The sequence below is a fragment of the Pecten maximus genome, chromosome 1 (assembly GCF_902652985.1).
Source record: "Pecten maximus chromosome 1, xPecMax1.1, whole genome shotgun sequence".
Taxonomy (NCBI): Eukaryota; Metazoa; Mollusca; class Bivalvia; order Pectinida; family Pectinidae; genus Pecten; species Pecten maximus.
In genome coordinates this window covers 16,141,237-16,167,781 of record NC_047015.1, presented here as the reverse complement: position 1 = coordinate 16,167,781, position 26,545 = coordinate 16,141,237, and the positions used below count along the sequence as shown (strand labels likewise).

Sequence of the window (26,545 nt, the reverse complement as noted above, 5' to 3'; positions counted from 1 at the left end):
CGTTTGTCACAGACCCTGCTGACTCTTGAACAGCATGATGACTGAGCAAATGCTTGTAGTGGGCACCATCTGATACAAATTTACTAAATATGTGGTTATCCAAAATAAAACAGTAACCCCTGACTTGGAGACAACATACCAGCGCTGGGATTGCCGGCAACTGCTTGGGGAAATCCTACAATACAGAAACTTAATTACCACACTGCGAGAACAGGTGCACTACATTCTTTTTTAATCAAAATTTGATAAAAAAAAAAAAAAAAAATCAATATAAGAAAATTTCATCAGAATAAAAAATGTATACATCAATAGACAATTTAATAAAGAAACTTCCATTATAGTACTTTGGAATACATTCCACTCCAAAATATGACTGGATATAACAAAAACCCTCAATATACAAAATTTTGAATCTGTTTAACATCCAGATCATATTATTGGTAAATATATCCTTTGTGATGGTTTGCGATGACTTAAAAAGATTTTCAAGGGAACCTCAAATGATTTTGTATACGAGACACAAAGCAAAATGTTCAGTCATCAAAACACTGACATGTTTATTTTTATTCCTCCTAGCAATAGCTGTCGACTATGCAAAGTACTTTACAGGCCTATACAAATAATAGTGACTTTCAAGGCAGCCAACCCACTCATATTCTTTAAATTCAGATTATATTTCTGTACCCTTAATTTGCCAATCAACATCCTTTCACTCTAATATCTAAGCTCTACATGATGCAGTCCTTATTACAACTTGTAACTGCCCTACTATTGTTTAAAAACCTTCTGGATTAATGCAGCTTGTAACTCTTGTCTATGGCATGAATCCTTGCTCTCTACTCATAAATGTTTACAGCCTGTATCCTTAACACCCGCATCGTCCTGTATCCTTGCTCCCTACCCGACTGTGTACAGCCTGTATCCTTAACACCCGCATCCTCCTGTATCCTTGCTCTCTACTCATAAACATTTACAGCCTGTATCCTTAACACCCGCATCGTCCTGTATCCTTGCTCCCTACACGACTGTGTACAGCCTTATCCTTAACACCCGCATCCTCCTGTATCCTTGCTCCCTACCCGACTGTGTACAGCCTGTATCCTTGACACCCCCATCCTCCTGTATCCTTGCTCCCTGCCAGACTATGTACAACCTGTATCCTTGCTTCCTACCCGACTGTGTACAGCCTGTATCCCTAACACCCCCATCCTCCTGTATCCTTGCTCCCTACCCGACTGTGTACAGCCTGTATCCCAGACACCCTCATCCTCCTGTATCCTTGCTCCCTATCCGACTGTGTACAGCCTGTATCCCAGACACCCTCATCCTCCTGTAACCTTGCTCCCTACCCGACTGTGTACAGCCTGTATCCCTGACACCCTCATCCTCCTGTATCCTTGCTCCCTACCCGACTATGTACAGCCTGTATCCTTGCTCCCTACCCGACTGTGTACAGCCTGTATCCCCCACCTCTCAAAGCTACCCACTGTAATCCTGTTTACAATCTCAGGTATAACCAACTTGACCACATGCCATGTCTGACTAGAGTCATCCCTCCTGTTGTCAATAATTTATCTACACCCATCTACAGCTGGACTAAATGATGTCTACACTATGTACTGTTTCATTGTCTGCAGATGTTGCTCTGGTTCTGTGCCTAGTAACAATGTCGGTCTAAATGTACAGAAGTATGACTACCACATTCCAAAGATGTCTATTCACAAGGCTAAAATCTCAACACTACACCAAACTTGTGATAACGATCTCCTGTCCATCCTCTACATCATTCTCTATGCAGCCAATTATGAAGTATGTGTACCTCCTGGCACTAAATTACTGATTCTGTTATGATAATATTCCTACACCATTGAATGCCATTACAACTGAGCATATATGCTGTAGTGGAAGGCATCTTTGCAAAATCTTCTGAACTTTTCTACTAATGAAATTTTGTATCAGACTAAATATTAACCACACAATCTAAAAGCAATACATGAAATTAACAGCTCAGTGATTGACTGCTGAAGGACAAATATTCCAATATTGCTATTTATACATAAACCAGTATTCATAAAGTTCTTGTGCTTTGTTCTTTTATAGCTTTAACATGAACATAATGATCCATAAAACAAGATTCAAGCCCGTGATTTACAACATAATGATCTTTACCCTTCATTTACACATGAATCAAATGCCTTTCACCTCAGGGTTTCAAACCAACCATTTTAATACTACTGTATAATGATATCTTCTGACACATAAAGTTGACCTTGGAATAAAATTTTCAGTTGTACTTCAGTCTTTCCTCATTTGTTTTCATCTATTACATCTTTTTTTCATTAAATAAATCATAAAAATAAATAAGATGTCCTCCTATATACCAGAACAGTAAAGGAAACACTGAAATGTCTCATATTAACTTAACATAAAAAAAATCAACTGGACATACAACATGCAAGTTTTGAGCAAAATGTCTACCCTCCTTAAAAACATTCAGAGAAATTACACAAAACCACCAATTTTCCCATCCAGTACCATAGGTGCATGTTACGGTTAATTATCAAGGGACAATTTTCTAAATCTCAAGATTCCATCAAAATTTCCAGTTTATCATCTTTTTCAATCACAGTTACCATGATGCAAGTATCCATCCAGATCAAACTTTTTGGGTCAAAAATTCCAAAATGTTATTTTTCTAAGGTCTAATGAAATTATTATTAGAAACAAGAAATGGACTAAATAAGCCAGATTGATCCATCCAAGGACACACACAAGTCTATGACCTTAACAGGCAGTAGGAATCAATTCAACATGATATCTGGTACAAGTATTAATCTTTTATTTTCCTCATTGCAATACCTCATCATCATTTGCATCCGTTCTTGCATGCTGCATGGTTCCAGATTAACATTAGAACAAGTCAACAAGACCCTGATAGATGAAAATCCCATTAGCATGATGGCTATACACTCGTCTGTCTATAATACTCATTGCATGCACAATGGGACAGGACATAAAATTGGTCCAAGGATGTTTGTTAGAGGTGCCATACAATTGTACAGGTAAATTCAAGTGTTGCCAATATATACGGAGGCTTCATATATAAAGCTCTGCATAACTGACTTTCATACATATAAAAAAAATCTTCCCAATAAATGCTGCATTAACTGATATGTCAAAAGCTGTGTAATATATCCCTTCTCATTAGATTACCATAGCCATAAGCACACCATTGACTATGATCAGATCACCATAGCAATAAGCCCAAAATTGACTATGATCGGATCACCATAGCAATAAGCCCATGATTGACTATGATAAGATTACCATAGCAATAAGCACATCATTGACTATGATCTTTTTGATTTGTATGAAAGAAGGTCATCAAACTTGAAAAAAAGGACAGATCCTATCATACTAGACTTGTCATCTAGCAGGGTCTAGGTTTAATTTTCTCCATAACTTGTATTAAGTAAGACATACACAATCAACATACGGATCTTACCATTTGGGATTGTGGGAGCAGCGACAGTTTTTTTGGTCATAACTCGGGCAGTGGCATTGTTAACCTAATTTGTAAAATTGCAACACTTTAGAAAGAAGCAGGAGTGTGGTGTCAACATAGCAATCATTCAGACACAACACAAGGAATCTTCTCAACTGGTGGCAACCATTTCTATTTTTGTTTCATTCTAATTAAGTTTTTGTGGAAAATTATAATAAATTTAATTTTAGCTTTATAAAATTTAATGCTTGAATATAATCTTAATTTACATCTGCTGTCAAAATTCTTTTACTACTACAACCTCACAGGAGAGTGAGTTCTTTGCCAATTGAAATCTTGTCCAAAACATGAAGGTTGCTATTTAGTTTTCAATTCATACCAAACATTTCAACTGCCAATCGTTTAATATTTCCAATCAGTTGAGAAGATGGACTTAAATATCTTGTTCTCTTAAAATGCACAAATAAATTAAACTTTAATATTTTGATATTCTTTAACATTATTCTACAATCTACATGTTTAAACTTTATAATATAGACTTTTTCATTTCATAATGTGATTTCTTCATATATCAATTTTAGATCAGAAATAAGAAAATAATCGAATTTATTCTGAGAACAAGATTTAGACACATCCTTGTGAACATACATTTTGTTCAATGAAAACAGCTTCAAATAATCAATTACAATAAGTTTTATCAAATAAGTTTTATCAAAATACTTTTTTGATTTAATTTTCTTAAATATTTTCGAAAAGTAACTTGCCAATATTTCCCCCCCCAAATAGAAAAGTGTTGATTTCCCTATATTTGATCTTGGTACTAAAATGGACTAAAAGAAGCTGTCACACCAAACACTTACATACATGTATCACTATCAAGGCTACAGTGAGCAGAAAATTTCCTTTTCATTGTCTCCCAAAACTGTTTTCATTAATCTTCTAAAGTTTCCCATCAATTCTAATCAATTCCTCTTTGTTCAGAGAAACCACTGTGCAATACAGTTTAGAACCATAATCATTTTGCAATTTTGTCAAGTCAAAATTAAAAATATTGAATGAAAATTTTATAATCAATTGGAAATTTTTCATAGTAGCCTTGCAATGAGCTTTATCTAATCAAGTTTTGTGGCTGTGGTTGTGCTTGCTGCACAGATTTCATGAAGTAGTTTCCATGAGATTTGTAGTTTCAATGATATTTTATGTCACTTTACATTAATAATGTCAAAATCTCAGAGATGCTGAAATGTGTTTCAGAATAAAGGGAATAATCAAGCTTTAACCTTGTATTTCATCTGTATTTTAAACAGTCCACATGGCTTCATTAAATAACAGCAAACATATACATAATTCATTTTCAGAAGCAAAGAAGCAAGTTTTCTTTTATTTTCATTGTTACAATTTTTCCTATTACAAAAGGACTTTTAAATCTAAGTGATATATATATATATGTGTATTTTACTGAAATGCAATTTCAAAACTTAATTTTTTGTTTGACAAAAGTGCATGTAACATATCAAAAAGATAAATGTTTAAAAAATACAAACAATTTATGTTCAGAGTTGCATAAAACTAGTTCCAAAATGGATGATTATGATGGTCAGTCAATTAAAGTAAATGCTTTTTGATTATTTATTAAACTTGCTTTTTCACTTTCATAAAATTTCATCATTTGGACAAATTTTGCAACATTTCTCTAACCAAAAGGACACTAAGATTGGATGAACACCAGCCAGAAAATAATACCGGTACACTATACACAGTACCAATCATCTTAATTTGTTCAATTAACTAATATGGCGACATCTTTTGGTAACATTTTAACCACCTTCCCTACTTAACATTAATTTTTTTGTTGAAATGTATCAGGAATTGTTGATGTTCAGGGAACTATTAAATAGAGAACAGGCTAAGTACCTATTTGGTAGTAGAGCATCATTTTGCCATCAGCTCTTTACAAAAGCTTAAGCTGAGCTGTTTCAGGATTAAACCTCTTCTGAGTCTATAGATTCATATTTGATATTAAATATAGATAAATATTTTAATTAAAATCACGCTTTATCTCAATTTTTTAGATGAATCTTTATAAGGGGACTACTGTTTATAACAAGCCTGCCAACCTTCAGTCAATGTGGGGATATCAGCCACCAAATACCTATAATTGGTGACAGTCATTTAAACAGCAGTTTACACATTTACATCACTTTGATCTTTGTGTCGTAACCACAAACATACAAAGCAAAGAAATAACATGCCTCATAGTATAGAATGCAGATGTAAAAGCCCTTTTTTGGCTTCACATTCATCATTTGCTCTGACAGAGAACTAGAGATGGTCTTGCACATGTGTTACAGTGCCAACAAATATCACTTCTTACACTTGGTATATTTAAAGAATCATGTGATGACGCGAGATATTATCCTATCCATGTGATGACGCGAGATATTATCCTATCCAAGTGAATATTTAAATAATTAAAAGAAAGCAATGAGACATTACTTGAAAAGAAAATTCTGATAGATATGTAGCTTGATCAAAATGCATTAATCACCAAGTGATAGTTAACGAGATGTTCTTTATAATCAGATCACAAATCAAGTAAATGATAGACCTACATTCACTACATGTAATGTAAACAAAGATTGAGGGGCTCCACCTGGTGAAAGAGTTATTTCCCTTCCATCACATCATTTTAGAACATGACTAGAGAGCTCTTTTTTATTTAGGGGGTTGATTTCTTTCTTCTGCAGTGGGAGATGCATCTTATGGGAAGGTTAAGCGTAATTGTGTCTCCTACTTATGGGGGAGGATTGGCAGGCCTTTCTAAACAGTAATCTTGCTCAATTAAATTGTTAAATTGACGTAACTAATGCTCAAGGAAGGAAGATGGTAATATCTTAAAACGAATATCATGATTTTTTTCGGTGTTTTGTTTCCAAACATTGATGTTTTGAAAAGGTGGTTCTACGATAGATAGCTGAAGGCACCTACCTACTGGTACAAAACCAGAGCTGGCAAGTAGCACCTATTTCAATCACTTTGTGGGAAAGTCTTAAGCCGTAAGTATGCTTCACTATCAAGAACGAAAATTTGTGGTGTTGAACCCTAGTTTGTCCAATGGTATCATTATCAACAAATATCTACATATATAAACAACACAGCATCAAGAAATGCCAGACACAAACATAAAAGGGCGTAAAAAAATCCCCAAAATGGGAGAAAAAAAGGACAAATTGATGTAGTATAGTATTATAAGCTTTGTAGATTATATTTTTTTCATTTTTGGCCATACAGCACGATAACAGTTTTTGCTTGCAGTGTTGAACACAAAAGACACGAAAACTTGGCCACAAGGTACGTAACTACGAGCACTGAGATATGCTGAAGGTGAATTTCATGACACGACATCAAATGTAGTAGCTATCTGTCACATTTCAAAATTACCCACAATGCACCAAATATACATCGCTAGGGTGATATGATAATATCAAGAGAATAAACAATCAGAAAAGAGATGAAATAAACCAAAAAGATATATCATAAATAAATAAAATTAAGGAGAAAATAAAATACAGAAATTAATCATGACTGAATGTGGATTGGAAATTATTTTTCAAACGCCCTGCAGTAGCTCAAGACAGTTTTGGAACAGAACACATTGTATTACTTATAGTTATGATAGACAAATGGTACAGGCATTTCTTAATACTGACAACAAGAAAACGGTAAAAGACTTAGCGTTTAGTGTTGTGCTACCACAAAATGGTAAATCATTGACCATGCACCTCAATCTTTCTTCCCTCAACCACAGTGCCGTTCATTTTCTCTCGTGCTCGGTCAGCCTCCGCGCTAGTTTCGAAAGTTACAAAACCAAATCCCTGCATGCATGAGGAAAATAAGGAACATGCTTTAAAATCGTGCAAAACAACATAATGATTATGGCATCAAAATGTAACAATTATATCATCATTTGTAATAACAATCAGGATAATAATTCTCATCATGCACTTTTTCCTGTAATTCTCAATTTTTTTTCACTATGAATTTATCTAAATCATTTGCACTTTCCCCTACAATGTATGAACACCTAATGTGAGCCGAATATAGTTACCATGATTCTAAAATGTCGAAGATATTCCCTTACATTTTCCTGGCTACGAGATCAGGGAGGACATGCTAATTTCTAGGAAGCAGCATGCTTTCATGCCGCTAAGCGGACAAATGGTACCGACATATAACGGACATGTGATCTGACACATCAGACACCACAAAACAAAGGGGGCATAATTACATACAGAGTAGTCTTCCCATAGTAGTAAAAGACACTATAATGTACATACTACAAGAGTATGGGCATGAGCAACAGCTAATTAGTTCTAAGTGCACAGTAAGACAATAACAGTCAATTTAAAAGACAATGTCAGTAACAGGAATTTGTAGATAAACATGGATTCAAAAGGTTAAAAGGTGAGGCTGGCAGGTGTAAAGACAAGTGAAATGTTTCTTGGTATAACAATGACTTTTTCTAGTCTTCCCTAGAATAACTCCTTGTTGGTTTCTCTAACATAATTCATCTGTCCCCAACTTCCCACTAAAGGCCTTTACCCATTATCCTTTCTCCTAAAAGTCACCACAGGCTTCCTCCACCCCTCTTCTCCATTCCCAATACTAACAACAATTTTCATGTTTGTTCGATGTTGCTATGTGTATAAACAACTCCCACAATTGTGATGGTCTTGTCCAACTTACTGAAGATCAATATCATAATTCACAGTACTTAGAACTAATATGATAACCATAGTCTGTTCTGTGTTTAAAGTAACTCATTTTGACATGTTACAGAGATAGTTCTCAAAATGGACATAACCCCAATTTCTACCATACATAATCAATGGCAGTCAAATCAGATACATTTGCATCTTTTACCATCAGATTTTGGTTTATGACCTAGCACTGAAAACTGTATCTATCATTCTCAAAGAAGTGTCAAAGAAATACATCTGGGTTTGTATTTCACATAAATTCTAGAATATTTCTATGGCATATTGATTGAAATGCCTCTTTAAGTTATAACCAAATCAATCTCTCATCTAATCTTTATTCTAGCTTTAAGAAAGAGCTACTGTGTGTAATATCCATAAAGAGATATGCAGCTGTTTTTCCCTCCAATGATATACTACCTGTATTCTATATATCCTATAATAGTTCATTCACATTATTCAATTTGTATATTTTTTGTGAAGGTGACAATGGGAAATATTTTTCAAATACTTCTGCTATTTGTCTTCTTTTGATATATGTTCTGTGAATTTTAAAAATATATCATTTCATGAATTCTCTTTACTTAGGAGTTATATTTTTCTTTTGTAGTGTATATTTTTGTAGATGTCTGGGGAAGAATTGACAGATTGCTATGTCCTTGAGCCTCTAATAAACCTCTATTCTGTCTTCCAGTTCATGTCCCTCGGGAATCTGCCCTTATCCACTGAAACACATTTCTTGCTCCAGATAAGTTTAGCTGCTATTTCCTTCTTACAGTGTTCTCATATCAAACCAACAGGATATAAAATACTGCTAGTGCTTCCACCTGTCTACCAATTCTACCAAGAAAACATCTGTTGACGTATGCATATATATATACCATCTCATTCCTTATTCAATATATTCATATTTTTCTCCATATCTCCCTCCCTGAGAGCCTATAGCTATAAGGTAGTCTGTTCAACTGAACTATGACCTCCCTATGGCCTTCTGTTTTCTCTAGCATGACCTTTAAGTGAAGCCTACTATCACACCCCTCCTTACTGTGGCTGTATGTCTATATTTCCCCCTGTAGCCCCTATACCTTATACCCATCAGACACCCCTCTTTACTGTGACTGTATATCTATTTCCCCTTGTAGCCCCTATACCTTATACCCATCAGACACCCCTCTTTACTGTGACTGTATATCTATTTCCCCTTGTAGCCCCTATACCTTATGCCCATCAGACACCCCTCCTTACTGTGGCTGTATGTCTATATTTCCCCCTGTAGCCCCTATACCTTATACCCATCAGACACCCCTCTTTACTGTGACTGTATATCTATATTTCCCCCTGTAGCCCCTATACCTTATACCCATCAGACACCCCTCTTTACTGTGACTGTATATCTATATTTCCCCCTGTAGCCCCTATACCTTATACCCATCAGACTTGTATTAGTCAAGTACAAGATAAGGAAGCTAGGAGATTTGACTCCCTGCCAGCCTCCCAACTTTACATCTTGGGATAGAACTCATTTGTAATAATAATGACATGTGAAGAGGAAACACACAGGAAGCCGAGGCAATGGCTGCTGTCACAGAAAGCCTTTCAAAGGCTGATATGTTCCACACTACAGCAACATATCTGCAGTATCTAACCGAATTCTCCTTTTTTCAATAATTTTGGAAAGCACTCCCAGAGAAGATCATCTACAGATAATTCTGCAGTTTTTAAACTGTTTCACCATGTTTAATTTTTTTTACAAAAACAATTTCTGCATCAATACCTGATCTTCTTTGATAACGTTAGAAATTACCCTGCTTGCTTATGGGATAGCTCACAGAGATAACTCACATGCTCTTATCTCAACTCAGAAATGTCTTGAACATATGCCAATTTAATGGAAATAAGTTTTTTTTTCTTGTCTAGATAGTTGCCTGGGAAATATGAAATTCCAAAGCCATGGTGAATCCCCCATTTATAAATCTCCACAGCTGCCATTTTAGAGTTTTCCCATTAAGATATGAGCAACTGCTTATATCAGTATATCTTCTATTTACCCACTGAGGTTTCATGTGTGTTTCATCTTTCATATAAACTTGGCATGAAAATGGAAAAACTTTCAAATCTTGAATATAAATCTTTAACAATTTTCAATTTTTAGACTTCAAGGAAAACCTCAAAATATGTTGATTTGAATATTTGAAAAAAAAATTGCATTCCTGAGTTATGTAAATTCAAAACTTTTTTTTTTCATTTACAACAACATGTGAATCATTCAACATTTAAATTTAGCTTCTTGATTTTCACGTCAACTTTCTCAGAAAATTCCTTGAAGTCTATTTTTCTATGACATCTTAATTATACACACAATTTCCATTTCTTTCAAACTGACAAAAAATTATTTTCACAAGCATGAATCAAGACATTGAAACTGTAACAATTTTTTTTGTGAATTTGAAACATTTTTTCTTCTTCTTTTATTGCAAATGTTTACCAACTCTCTGGCTAACTTTATATCACAAAAACAGAAATGGAAATTGATTGCAAATACTTGTTTATCAAATGATTGAAGAGATAATGAAATGCATCCTTGAAAACAAATTTGCGAAACAAGCTCATTAAATGTTGTAGCCATTATCGGATTACCAGTGATCGAAAGTTATGGTAGAAACACGTTAATTATTTGTATCTCAGAAAAATATTTTCAAAGTCTATGGTAGAATTTTTTGAACACAACATTGTATTTGATAGCATAAAGGATGCACTTCTATCAATCAAATTTATAAAATCATGTGAATCATCATATAAGTCTTGTTACATTATCAACTGAAGAGTGAAATATCTTCATAATTATATCTTATTTCTTTTGAAAATATGACAATAAACTTGCAGTAAACATTACTTTTAAAAACATTTGATTATGATTGCTGAAATGATGTATTTATGAAAGATATTATATTAATCTTTTTCAATCAATATGATGATTCAGATTTCTTATAGAAATTTGGACCTACCTTTGATCCCCGCTCGTTGAAGATGATTTCAACATCTATGATTTTACCAAATTGCTGAAAATTGAAGAAGAAATTGAAATTATTCCATTTTACTTAATCATTTAGTTTCACGGCTGTAAAAAATGTAAATTCTACAATTACATATCACTTAGATAAACTATAAGTTTTTCTCTTAGTTTCACCCAAAGAAAAAATACTTTAACACTTTTAAGATTTTAAGAAACGAATTCAAAGCCATAGACACATAATTTGTCAAAATTTCTTTTAATCTAAAATATAACAGCATTAAAAAAAAACCAGTGGTATTTCTCACACAGCTACTATTCATGCTCATTGATCACTTAACACTTCAGATCCCAATAGAAACAAAGCATCTCACATTTCTCAACATCAGATGTCACACAATGCTTGCTGTTAAGCCATTTTTTTGGGGTATCTTTTTAGTTTCAATGATTGGCAATTTGGAATTAGTGAACTAACGCACAAGCATATTTAAAATTCTAGCTTTTAAAAGGACAAGATAGCTTTCTGATTTTAAAGTGTTGAAAGAGCGATCAGGTTGTAGGTCCACATTGCAGAGTTTGATTGCCCATCAATCACTCGTTGGTGCCAAGGAAAAATAAGCACAAAAATCTCTCCTTTTGAAAGTGCCTTGGTATAGTAATAGCCTGAAAGCAAGAAACAATTGTTCCTAAAATAGCATCTGATCACTTTCAAAGCTTCCAGACACAATCACTGAAGTAACTTGGATTCTTCAAATGGAAAATTTTTGTTCTTGTCATGTAACTACATGCATCCTGAGACCACAGATTTTTAATTAGAAACGAAACCATACCAATATTAACAGTAACACTAAGACTCTGCAACGCAGCAAGAAAACTGTTATAACCATCTGATATTATAATTACTCCCACATCATTTTAATCAAAACATTTTCCTTTGATATTTTTTTTAATAAATTCATCAGGTTCAGAAATATATGGCATCAACTGAAGTTGAAGCAAGTTGATATGTTATGTACCTTGACCATCCCTAAGAAACCTAAGCCTGGGCCATAGAAAGAGACAAGCCAATGATAGATAAACCAGTTAACCGGTAGCACTTCCACTGAAGCTTGAATCAGAAATGAGAAAGGTCAGCTTGAGTTTATCTGAAGAATCATTTGTTTTTATCAAAGAACTGACAGAGCAATGTTGGTGGTTTTCTATGCTGGTGGTTTTCTTTTTGTCAATAAACTCTAATTCAACATGTTCTCATTTAGAAAGATCACCTAAGTTGCAACATTTCTACTGAAAAAATGTTTTAAATCAGTATAAATTTTTTATATCATTTGACAAATTCTTCTATGAGGGAGAAAACTATTGGTGGCCATGCTTCTTAACCATGAAGTTTGAACAAAGACTGAAAGGTAGCACAGAAATAATCTTTTTTTAACCAAGGTCACTTTTTCAAAACACTGATTACCAAGGAATTCAATCTGAAATAGTAGATTGTTCCATGATTAAGCTAAGGAGAAATTTTCTGTAGTCAAGTATGTAACAAGTAAAAGAGGATTTTTTCAGTCTAGCAGGCTCCTTTTATATCAAAACATATCTTACTTTCAAGATGTCTGTTAGAATTTCCTCTCATTTTTTACACCAGAGACTGATAGTGTAAACAAATTAAAGCATGACAAATTTGGTTAAGCTAACAGGGTATTAAGCTACATTGAGTCTGAGGTAAGCATTGTTAGTCATTACAATTAGTCTTTATATACTGGTATCTTGGGTTGATAAAGAAAGCCAAAGAAAAGAAAGCAACAAATCAGCATACAAACATCTATCATCAGTTGGACATGGTCCAGTCGCTACATTGATCTGTGTAGGTCTTCCTCAGGAAATCCAATACGCCATGCCCAAAAAACCCATTGAACTCTGATAATCACATTTTTTTTTTTTTTGCCAATAGCAATGATCAACAACCACATGAGGCAATAAAGAAACCTTGCTCAGACAAACAGTACATGTGTCTATCTCAGTGCAAACACATTACACCCTCTAAAAAAAATTGAATTTATCTGCACGCTACTTCTTCGCACATCACCAATATTGCACTCCTTAATAAAACATCTGTTAGCAGCTCTTGAATTCAGCATTTTCCCTGTTTTCACTTGGGACTATTCCATCAGTAAAATAACACATGGATTATTTTACAAATTGAAACTTATCCATCCTAGATTACATATGATAATTTTGAAATGTGCTGTAAAGACTACAATCTCATCCAAGCTATGGGAAATGATCAATTCACTTTTTACGATTGTGTTAAATCTGAAAATACATTTATATAAAAAATAGTAATGGAACCAGGAATCTTAACCGAACCAACAAGACTGATTACATATCAACAAAATGCCTTCATACATTACATGGCTATCAACTTAATTTTGAGAACTTGAAAGGCTTTGGCAAACTTGTCTGCCAAATTATCTCACAAAATTCAGAACTAGGAGACAACACAACAGTCATAAAGAAGCACCAGCCAAGACTGCGTCACAATTTGTAGCTGTTTTGTATCATCACCAAAGCCGGGACTAGAATAGGCAGCCGAGATGTCCCTGGAGCCACATCCCAAAACCAATAACAAAGCTGCCTCCAACACAATAAAAACATTAATGCTGTTTCCTTCCTCAGTCTCTGTCAAATATTGGGCACGTTTGTAGCAGATCTCAAAACGAACATTCTGACGGGAATTCCAGTTGAGATGAGAATCTATGCACTAGAGTGCAATATAATAGTATCAAGTTAATTTCCCTGGTTTTTATCTCCTGTGAATTATTGAAAATTTCAGTCACCTTACACCTCTTTTCTGCAACAATTTCCATGCAATTAAACAAACTATAATTTCTTGTTTTTAGAATTGTATTTTCACAATTCTGAATTGTGTTATTTGATTCTTTTAAATGAAGTTTGAATTGTAAAAAAAATCAAATCTTCGTTTGGGATGTAATGAAAATATTTTATCTTAGCCAGTTCTGTAGAACCTGCTTACTACAATCATATCATCATCAAAGTTTGACAAATACAAATACATTTAGATGTTGTTTTTTTTTTCTTTTAACATTTGAAACTTTTAATCAATTCTTTGTCCTAATTTAGAAAATAATTTGTTTAAAAGGAATACAATGACAGCTGACAACAGTTAACAATGTCAACAGAACTGCAAAAATTTCTGTTTCCGATGAAAAACCTGAACGCTGAATTACCATCCGCTGCTTTGTGTATTTTTAATCACCGTCATTGCCCTTTGCTCAATCAAACATCACATTACGTGACAAGGATTCAAGGACATGTTAGCTGGAACTTAAATGTACCAGTCTTATCCTCCTCATCGTTAATCACTAAGATGGCAGTTGCTTACTTGCTACTCACTCAAATACAATTTACATGCGCACACATCCTGCTTATTTCATCACATGCATTATTAATCCTTTCGAGAGTTACACTATCCCAAACGACAACAAATTACCACACAGTTCCATCCTTTCACCTACAAGTAACTACATAATGGATGACCTGCTCTTCAATTATTATGTTGCTCTTCCATTTTACCTAGATCTCCGACCACGATTACTTCAGTGGCTTTGCTGACATTTTATTTTTAGGTCTAATTATTGATTTAGAACCTAAACTTGAAGTATTAAGATGATCCCAAAAGGAAACAAAATGAAATTTAAATGGTACTTAAGGTGATGCTTGAAGAGACATACCTTTTCCAAGAACTCAAAATTAAATAGGCACTTACCCCTAATAAGTTTTTTAAATCTGCTTCTCTGAATCTGAATGGAATATTTGACACATGAAGACGTTTTGGCCCGATTGCGAGGTTCTGTGCTGCAGCTGCTGCTACAGTTGGCGACACCTGTACTTGTGATCCTTCCTCGAGGTCTGTTTGCTGTAAAATTAAAGAAAACATTAACATGGTAAACCTACCCTATTGTATTGATCATTTTCATCCAATAAAAACAAAATAATTTATCAAACAATCTGAAAAATATATGTGGTGTACTTTTAAGTGATTTCGGAGGCCATTTCCACATAGATCACCATAATGGTGGCCATGGCCCTCTTTGTTTCTGTATAGGTACTACTGTACTATCCAATAAATAGACAAACATTCAAATAGTATAGATCACCATTTTCATTGTCGTTTGCCGTCATGGTAGTTTATAAGATGTTCTCAATGTATTATTAATTAGAGTTAGAGAGGAACCACTAGTAAACAAGCACCTGCTCCAATTTTTTAAAAAGTCTTTGCAGTAAATTGACACAAAAGTATTGATTCATCATAAGTTGTCTAGCAAATGAACAGGTGTTTGTGGTGCTGAAAAGTATCTAATTAACAATAAAAGATGGCCAAGAATATGACCAGGGAGATGTTAATTAATAGGCGAAGAAGTGTTCCTTCCAAAACATACTAGCAAACTTATGACCATTGAAAAATCTCAACGTATCCTACCAGTGACAAATTGAACATACAAGTAAACTTATGACCACAAAAAAATCCCAGCCTATACCCTACTGATGACAAAGTAAACTCTGTGGTCTCTGAGGTGTATACCGGTCTCCTTGTAAACATAACTGTTGTCCACCTCCTTTACTTCTTATTCCACAGAACTAAAGACTAACTTGTTCATATCTTTACTGCATTATTAGTATAATATAATGAACCATTTACAAATTCTGTCCAACAGAATATTCAAATCATAAATTCATTTTTATTTCATACATTTTCTTAATATAAATGTAAAGCAGCTCTGACTAAGAATTATGCATTCAATTCTGAAAATATAAACCAATTCACTTTTGATGTCATGCACTTATTTGTTTTTAATAATCAAAATAAAATACTTCTTAAAAAATGAAGTTATTTCTGACATTTTGACCCAATTAATTCATATACTTCTCATAATATCAACTGATTTACTCCTGATAATATGTACTGATCTTTCCTCGTTTGCAGTTGCCCGCCCTCTTTTGACATGTCATTTACAGATTATTAGTCACCACCTTCCTGCCCATTCCCTTCATCCCCTGACTGAGGACCATTGTCTAGAACATGAGCTGTTGGATTACCCCAGCAGTTGGCTAAATCCAGAAGATAGGGCTCCACACAGAGACAAAGAGGGCCACAATTACGGAGATCAATAATGCCTACTGTCATTATGGACTTGATTTAATGGTAAATGAGATTGCAAATGTGTCTAAGGAAGGCCACTGCTATTCAAAAATCAATACTTTCTTTCAGACAAATAGCTGTTCAGTTGCTCAACTAAAAACAGACTTTAGCCCCCCCCCCTAACACAGTAAACAAATGATTACATCTGTTCTGATTCCAATCTATGCGGAAATGAGACATGGCCATTTAATGATTGGATCACATATAAATGTTGAAATGCATTAGAAAGTAAACGATAATCATTTGGTATTTCCCCAGAAAACAGCCAATTGTCTCTTTAATGCACACACACATGTGAAGTAATCAAATTCAGTCACTGGTCAATCAACTTACATAAAATGCTTACAATACAATAGAAGCAAATAAAATACTAATTTGATTAATTTGAATGTTGATTTAGGTCAGCTTTACAAGACATCTTATATTTTCTTTCTTTTCAGGCCAATGATACTTTCAACACCCATATTCACAAAACCATACAGTTGCATTTCATAAATATCAGACCGAACTAATCTACAAAAATAATCTGCATTCAATTTAATATATGCTTTGATTAGCACTAAATCTTCACCTTCTTCATGAAATATATAACATGGGTTTAATCTACCTAATAGCTCAATCAAAGAATTTCCAAACAATAGAATCACAAGAAACTAAGGCTCCGAAATTCTGGTGTTAATAATGCCATGTTCTCTTTTATGTAACTAGAAGGTACAAGACATTTTATCTGTTTGGGAAAGGAAGTCACAACTACTGAAGGTATATATATGTACAACAATTGTGTGAAAGGGTTGCCATAGAAACTTTGTACGTCATTCTGCAAAGTTTCTGATTAGTATTGAGATCTATATAGACACCAGAACCAGGTTAAATATAGAAAATGTACAGATGTGAAATTATTATAAATATGCATTTTTTTCCATTGCTAACATAACTGACATGTGAACAATAAGATAATAACACAGTGCCAACACCACGAAGTTCCCAACACAAAAGACCCTGAGCAGCTCTGGTTAGAGTATGATCAACACACTCACAGCTTTCTATAATTACATTGTGATTTGTACCCTAATGATGCGTCAGTCGCCTGATCAGAAGGCCAGACTCTCGTTCATTTTTCACTATCATGTCTACCAAACACTTTTCAGGTTCAAAGTACACAAATCAAATGATTTCTTCATGAATTATTACAGAATAACTAACATCCTGTCTTCATTCTTTTGAGGGATGACTTCATATGTCGTCTTGTCAAAATTTGGCTAAGGGATGTTAATAATGGTATTGCCAGTACAATCTTTTGTTCCTCTGACACACCAGGACTACTAGGGAGAGTATCACTTTGAAGAGAATAGATTTTGATATTGACTGCATGTTTCTGATTCAGGGTAGCAGGGATCACAATGTAATTAATGAAACAACTACTTGAGTACTGAAAAATGTTCCAACAAAAATTAATACAATAACTGGAATATTAGATATTTTAACTGTGTATTATCTGATCTGTTCTTATCGTGTTCAACATTTTCAATAATGATTTTTTTTTTTATATATTCTTGCTTTGTCAATGACATTACTGTTTTTAACAAATTCAGATTTGGACAAAGATATTTTTCATTTACTAAATCTGAATAATTTATTGGTTGAACATGATTCAGAAACAGACAATAGCACAGAAAAAATAATGCAAGTAGGATGGTCAATTAGCAAAAAATTGGCATGCAAAATATTTTTGTAACCTCATCGATCTTTAATACCATTTGCTCATATGCTAGAGGCCTGGAGAGATATGTTTGTCCCTACAACATAAAAGAGGATCAAGTCCTTTGTTAGAAGTTATGATGCACAGTCAAGCATTTGATTTCAGTTCTTCCAACTTTTTCTGCCTGATCACAATGGAGTGCAAGTCCACTGAGCATATGTTTTGAATATAAGAGATTGGATCAGCAATGTGCATGAAAAAAAAAACAGTTTTAAGTAGGCCCGACAAATTATTTTCCTATAACAGAACAACCATAATTCAGTTTCTGCATTAAAACATGCTTTAGTACAGTCTGAACAAATGTTTTAACATCCAACAATGACATTTCCTGATAAGACTTTGCAAATCTATTATAGGAGACAAATTTTAAATCAAACTGAATATATATTATCTTGGGTAATACAAGTTTCCAGACGGTATGGAAAAATCGTATCAGTTTTAGATGTTTTATTTTGACTGATAAGTAGTACATGGACCCTTAAAGTTACTATCAGACAAAGCCGTCACTCATATTGTAATCAAATACATTCCCAAGAACAATAGAAGAACATACAACAGAACAAACTGGATCTGAATCACATTATAGTAGTACAAACCGGAACCTTCACGTTTATAGATTTGTGCACATTATCTCACAAAACTTCGAAATGTTTCACTTTAGATATTCTGTAAGCTTTAAATACAAGTCATTAATTAAATTTCAAAGCATAAAATTATCTATAATTTTATTTGGCTCTCCCTGCCCCTCAATTACTTTGAGGAAAAAAATTAATGATTTTACAAAAATTAATAAAGACAAATTATTTTGTATCCTGTCTAAGGCAATAAACAATAATTAAGTCCCATGTGTACTAATATTGTTGTATTAATATGAAGATATAACGCCTAACAAGCCTATCATGTTGATAACAAGAACAAAATAATACATGCACAGTAACATCGAGTAATGTTTTTAACAGTATGGCATGTTGTGGGTGAAAAATCTACCAAATAACAGCGCCAATTCCTGGTAATGTGCAAAACAGTGCCAGGGGAATTCATATCTTTCAATTTTCATCTAATTTACGTTTTGATCGTGTTATCAAATCCAAATAAAGATGCAAATTTGAAACATGACAGACATCAGATTTTTTATGCAGGGATACAAGATCAAAAACAGTATTGATTGTATAACTGTTACAAGATTGTGAAGGTTGATTACTATCAGCAAAACATCTCAACGGCTAAGTCACATGGAAACTTTGTCACTTGGGGAAATATTCATCAAGGTTGCATTCTAATCAAATAGTGCCAGCCTCCAACATGCATCTTCAATCTGATTCAACCTACACATATATTTATCAGGTATTCATATCACAAATTGTGTATAATTCATTTAAATTTCATTTTTTAGATACAAAATAAACAAAAAATACTATGATTTAAATTCATCAGGCAGCAATTCATGATAAAATCTTCGAAGATGTGTGAAAAAAAATGTTAGTTTTTGTAGCATTGTAATTATGAAGATTTCTCTCCTTAAATTTCAAAAAGCATGCCATTTATTTTACACATGTTGAAGATTAAACAGACAATCCAACCTCATCCATGCAATTATCAACACACTATCATACAATCAATCAGAGCATGATCAAATATTCAACAAAACTTCATTACGGAATATCCATTATCTTTGAATTAACATATTTCATCATGCTTTCCAAAGGTCATATTAGTATCAACACATCATATTCTCATCTTTATACAGTTCATCATCATATTCAAAACCAAATATCAAGATTTGCATAACTTAAAAAAAAAAAAAAAAAAAATTTTTTTTTTAATACAGATTCGGAAATAATCAATTTGATTTGGAAATAAAAATATATACCGGTAATTATAATGCAAAGAAACCAAAAGATGATGATCTAAATTTTCGTAATTAGAAAATATAACATAAATTTCAAGAACTTTCTCTGAGGATGAATATGGTATTTTCTACATGGTAAATAATCCATGGGGTACATCCACATGTTCTTTAGCACACAATCTTGCTCAAACACCATCAAACCATGGACGTCATGCGCCAATCTCCAGTCGAGTCTGCTGTGAGTAAGTAAACCGCAGAGCCATCCAATCAAGATGCAGATTTTGTCATTTCAAATAATGAAGATGTGAAGGGTATACTCATGAGACAAAATTTTATAACCATTATGTCTGTCACATCAAAGTGAAACAAACCTTCTGATGCCATTGAGTTACAATGCCATATTACACCATAATGTCAAGGACAGAAAAAGCAAACTTTATCAACTACCAGGGGAAAAGTTTTATATCCATGGAATTTGTTTTGTTTTTGTTTTTCTGAAAAACTTCTATTTGGAATCTTAATCATTGCTAAATGATTAAACAAAAACTGAATTGCATGCAATGTTATTTGTCTTTTTGATCTGGGAAAAGCAGTGATGCCTATTGTTTATTTCATTCCAAAAGTACCCATTAAATGGCCACCATCCAATTTGAATATATATGAAATGACACAAAAACCTGCATGTTGACCAGATTGCGGTATTACCAGGGGTTAAAACTCTGCATCTACAATGCTAAAATAAAACCCAAACCAGGCACTGACAAATGTGCCATGCTTAGAGAGAGAAGTTAACGTACATTGATCTGTCTCGGCGGCCTTACCGTCTGCTGCTCCACGCCCCCGTTGGGAGTTACCGTGGTGACGGGGTAGGGCGTGTCCTGGGGTTTGAACTGTAAGGGTGGGGCTGCTTCAGCGGACACTACTGTGGTGGGTTGGCTTACTACGACCTGAGGATGTCCTGTGTACTCCTCCAGGGCTGTAGGCGTTGGCGCCGCCGCATACTGGTATGTCGGCGTCATCTGATTCTGCACCATGTGCTGAAAAATAGGAATTAAAACAAAAAATAAGAATCTTTCACAATCTTAAAATAGTGTTGCTCTGAAATATAACAGAGAGTTGTGAAGTTAGTCATTTACAAAACATCCTGTAACAAGTTGTATTGCGTGTAGATATAAACAAGAATATAATACAATCCTGAAATTAGTACCATCAATATTTTGAATCCATTATTGTTTCATACTGTGTAGACACACAGCGGAACAATCTCAACACTGCTTCTGTGTGATATTATATATGCATTACATCCATAAAAAAAAATTTCAGGAAGCACACTTTTATCGACTGCACTACAACAAAGACAGGCAATCTGTAGCTGTCAACAACAGTTACAGGAAGCGGTTTGAAGTAAACTTGGAGTGAATTCCAATCACACAGTAGACACTCTGAGCCAGACATGAACATACCCACATCAGGAGGCGTAGAAAATGGTATTATCAAGTAAAACAAGACAAGATCATGCCAAGTTTTCAAATTCTCTTCAGCCCCAAAACAACTGTCAACACAATTATAGTATGTGGGCAGGCTGAGGTATATACTGATGGAAGTTATTGGGTAATAGAGAACACAGAAGCCTTTGTTAGGTGCTGGTGAAGGTTATAAACAGCTATCTAGGCTAATCTGGTCCCCATCACATCCCAAAGTGGGATCATTACACAGATGGTACAGAGCCTGGCCTAACTGCCTGGCTAGCTGCATCATCATCACCGACCCATACTTGATAGCACTGACATATCATTGCCAGCAACAAAAATACCAATTTGAATATCAAAGATAATTGCAGCATACCCCCTGATCATTATCTCTCCCTCATTCCCAAAGGATTACTCACCATCCCAAAATATTCTCCATTACATATGAGAATTTACATAAAAGACTGCTGAAAAAAACTTTCGGAGCTCAAACATTGCAAGATTTTCTGCTTACATTTTCTGTATCAGCAATGTGATAACTGATGTGGAAGGGAAACTTAATCACATTCCTGGGAGGGGACAATTTCTGGTAATTGCTTGATGTAAGTAGAAAATTGGATTTGGTAATGACAATATATTTAAGGTCACATAGGGAATTATTTCCCCTTTGACATAGACTATATATTGGCAATATCATATGAATATCTGCAATATCGTTTGAATATCTCCCCTTTGTTTCGTTCAGTGATAACTCGAGTTATCAAACATCATGTCTGGGGACAGACAGACTGCGGGACATGGAAGTGAAACCAGACTGTAAATGTCAACATGCGAGACTAAACGTTTCTACGGCGACATGATAATGCCACAAACTATAGGTCAAATGGTCCTAATTTTCCCTACCATACTTACAACCACGAACGATAATTGTGCAGAGAATAATCAGCAGTCGTGTTCGTGCGTTCAGCTATGTCTGACAATTTAGGTGTCAAAGAAATGGTAACAGGATGAATTGGCAACAGTACTGTCCATATATAAAATAGCATCTCATCCAATAAGATATATATATATATATCCTTCTCTTTAGCATTACTACATTCCAGAAGATTTTAGAGATTGAAGAAAAACATGTTAATTCACACACAGAATCTCATTTTGACAATCAGAGTTGGCAACTGAACCATTAATCGATTATCAACTTAAAATCAGGATGGCGTTTACAATTTAATGTATGGTATATCAAGGTACTGTTGTCTTGGCAACTGCTACTTGTGTATTTGGATGGCTCATACCTTCCTAGTGTACTTTACAAAGTAAACATAAACTTGATTAATGCAGTTTAAATTGAACCCAATAAAATCAACTTACAAAATGTCAAGTGTCCCAAATGGGTTTCCATTAAATGACTTCTAAAAGAAATGGAATTGGATTGAAGTGTGAAGATTATGTCCACTAACAGTTTTACAGGTGTTCATTGGGGCCTAATCCAGAAACCTGGAGACATTAATGTACCAGCCTCATCAACAAAATGAGTCTGGCATTCCAGGAGCCACTGGAACATGCCCGATTTATCTAAGGCAATACTCAAATTGGATAGTATTGTCCACATACAATACAAAATACTCTCAGGATCGCAAACTTATACCCTAGTTCAGGAAAAGTCTGCCAAGTCCAAGACAAAACACAATTAGTCTGAAGACACAGATGAATATCATGGAGCACTGGTGTCTTGAGGAACCCATCTGCCTTACAATTCTCTCCCCATGGGGTTGGTGCGCGCATGCATAATTCATTACCAGTTTGGCGTTTATTGATCTCTTATTATCAAAACCTGCAGCATTCAATCATCCTAACCTGTTCTTACTACTGACTCTTTAAACAACTTTAGTACTGCCACTGTTGGTTGTATTCAGAGACTAGTCAAAAAGTCTATAAACAGTCTCGCATTGATGGTCTCTGAATCAGGATATCAAGCTAATGGGACTGACATGTGATTGGTAGGTTAAAAAATAAAGATCTCAGAACACAGAAGTGTTTAAACAATTATTAAAGGTTGTTTGTCTCTAAACAGGCCTGACTAATCCTGGTCTTTTACTAGGTAATATTAATGAATTGTTCATCAAGTTGAGCACCATTTTATTTATAAGTTTATGTATACTATGGTGCCAATAAAATTTAATTCTGACAAGGTTCTTGTCTATATTCAAATTAAAGTTGATATTTGAAAATGTACCTTTAACATATTATTGAAATTGTTTTAAAGTTTTTTGTGAAATATATTGGATAATATAATTCACTTATATCATATAACTGTATCTATCTTAATGCTAATCTCAAAAGTGTAATATTGCAGACACACGAAACAAATCAAAATAGAAATAAGTACACTGTACAAAGTATAACTTTACCTTTAAAAAACTCTTTTTAAATACCATGCAAACAATTGAATTTCGCAGCTATTCTATACAATGCCATATACAAATTTATAAATAATTTCGGCCCAGAATACCAACTTTATATTAATATTGACACGATGCAGACATAATTTGCTGATGCTGGTAAAAACAATTAACATACAAGGTTTCAAACCTAACACAATTATAACAAAAGACTGATTTCAAATGCAGGTATGAGATGTACAAATACTAAAATATATCACTAGTATAAACACATAGATTACCAGCTCCATCACCACAAGTGTAAACTGGATTACTGTACTCTCACCAAGTCTGCCTGGGAACGACACATACAAATTTATCACCAATGGAAGTTCTTGAATTATTGTATCAAATTATTAACTCTAGACTGATGTAATCTGCTCAATCATATATGTAGTCAAAATGCCTTGACATGAACAGATGTAGAAATACTGTATTAAATGATCTTGATAGGAATCCTTTATGTGTCACAAATATCTACTGTAATGTGTAACTGTGGCATATCTGCTTTAAGTGAAGGAGTTACCTAAACTGTTACAAACTGTGACAACCTCCAATAACTTGTAGGTTTGCTAACTCAATGTTAATCACACCCTCCCCCTACTGACAAAAGGTCTAAAACACGCCCTTGTACCCTAGTAATCAGTAACGGCCCCAAATCATGGACTTATCTACAGTTTTGATGTAGCCAATAAAACTAATGGAAGTTGTCTGTTCGTGGTTTAGTGCAGTAACAAGCATTACACACAATATTTCAATAAACAGTTTCTGATTTTGACAGATCAGTATCTCATAAGCCTTTGTATTGACTACAGACAAAACACCAATGAGCTGCTCTGTTCAAATTCACACAAAATCAATAAAGATATAGGAATGGATCTCCATCATCTAAGTCCAACACAGATCAAACAGACAGGTTTTTTTTTTATCCCGTTTCAACTTACAAACCTGTTTCAATGCTAAAGGACTCCTCAACACAGCTGTTCCGAGCACCATTTCAGGATAGTTTCACTGTACACCGGAGCTACTCTTCATCAACAATGCTTATACATGAAGATCTCACAATGTTACAAGCTGGTAGCCATTACAGAAGTAATCCTTAACATTTGAAAGTTTTCTTCCTTTCTCTTAAAATTCCGTTCAGTGTATGCTGATGTTCTCTGTTACAATTTTATACAGAAGAACAGTCCTTCTGCTCATAAAGCATACAATCCAAGTAATGTATGACCTAATGCATATGGTGGTCTGTGGTCATTTCCCAAACTGCCTGTGGTCACTTGTAACACCCTGTCAATAACTGCCCTTCACTGGCCAAAGACAGAATAAAGGATCAATGACAATCGTCATTTAGCAGTGAATGGTTGGGCAGGTCTCTAGTATACTCCCACCAAATTTACACACAATTCCGCATAAAACATAAAGGAATTGATTCTACTACCAATACACACACACACATGGGAGATAGATGGAGAGCCACCAGTTCTGTACACCATGGATGACCTCACTGGCAAATCTTCTTTCTCATTCCAATATTTGGAAATTACAGCTCGCTGAGCTGGGAACAATGGAGCTGGTATCCAATTGGTTTTCAGGCTAGCTACAGTAATACCATTAGTAGCAGATGACCAACAAAGACTGCCAGTTACTTCATTCATCACCATATGACCAAGAATTTCTCTTCCTATGAAACTGTCTCAAGCTTAACAAAAGATCTGTACTTAACAAAAGATCCGCCACATGACTTCACTTTGCATCCATTTATGAAGTAAATGATGGGTTTTTTTTAATGGCAAAGTTTTTATGTAATATATACAGCAACTGTGTGATGCTAAATAAGTAAATTATTGTATCAGTTTTATACATTACATATCAATATATTGAAATTTGAAGGTTCTGAAAATATCTTTTCTTTATATAAATGTAAACCATTATAAGTATGATTATGTACATTCTATTTAAACACATCACGATACTTTTTATTTTTATCTGGAAAATATGTTTTAACTGAATTTATTAGAACTAATCACTATGTAAGAATTTCGAATGTGGATTTACTCAATACCAACATCTTTATGAAAATCCCTGATTAACATTTAGGGGGAAATTCTTTTTCATCATGCAAATCTTTATGCATATTTCAACAAAATATATGATTTATAAGTCATTGAGATATAGTCCAACTTGACTGCATATCTGACCTTAAACAAAGTTGTTATACACCTGGTATAATAAGTACAGTTATATCCCCAAGCTATATGATGACAGTGTAACCCTGAGAGAGGATCTCTCTGTCTAACTTCCTTTGTCTGTCTGTCCCCTAAAGCCTACCTAGACACCATCCTGTCTTAACACTTGCAATTGGCTGAAATGACCTTTTTATGTTGAAAATCAATATATCTGTGGGCATGTGAATTTTCTAATGAATTTAATCTTCTTTTGACACTTAAGTTATCATACAAGTTCCCTATTTATAGAGTAGTAGCATATATATAGAGTATAAATTAAAAAAAAAACCACTCTAATCCTGTATGATTTTATTTATATTC

At 34.2% G+C, this 26,545-nt stretch overlaps 1 protein-coding gene across 17 annotated transcripts in view; it reads right to left on the bottom strand.

Moving 5' to 3' along the window:
• Positions 1-26,545, bottom strand: part of LOC117326001 (RNA binding protein fox-1 homolog 3-like) — a 108,552-nt gene that overhangs the window by 9,670 nt on the left and 72,337 nt on the right. For 8 of the 17 annotated variants that reach the window (XM_033882565.1, XM_033882556.1, XM_033882689.1 and 5 more), the window contains 7 exons: positions 20,890-21,129; positions 18,221-18,280; positions 15,051-15,200; positions 11,268-11,321; positions 7,288-7,380; positions 3,506-3,569; positions 140-175 (listed from right to left, as the gene is read on the bottom strand). In XM_033882565.1, the coding sequence (XP_033738456.1) occupies positions 140-175; positions 3,506-3,569; positions 7,288-7,380; positions 11,268-11,321; positions 15,051-15,200; positions 18,221-18,280; positions 20,890-21,129 (697 nt within the window). Of the gene's footprint in view, positions 1-139; positions 176-3,505; positions 3,570-7,287; positions 7,381-11,267; positions 11,322-15,050; positions 15,201-18,220; positions 18,281-20,889; positions 21,130-24,947; positions 25,299-26,545 lie in introns of those variants that run through there. The other 9 variants (XM_033882601.1, XM_033882680.1, XM_033882610.1 and 6 more) reach the window with 7 other exon arrangements.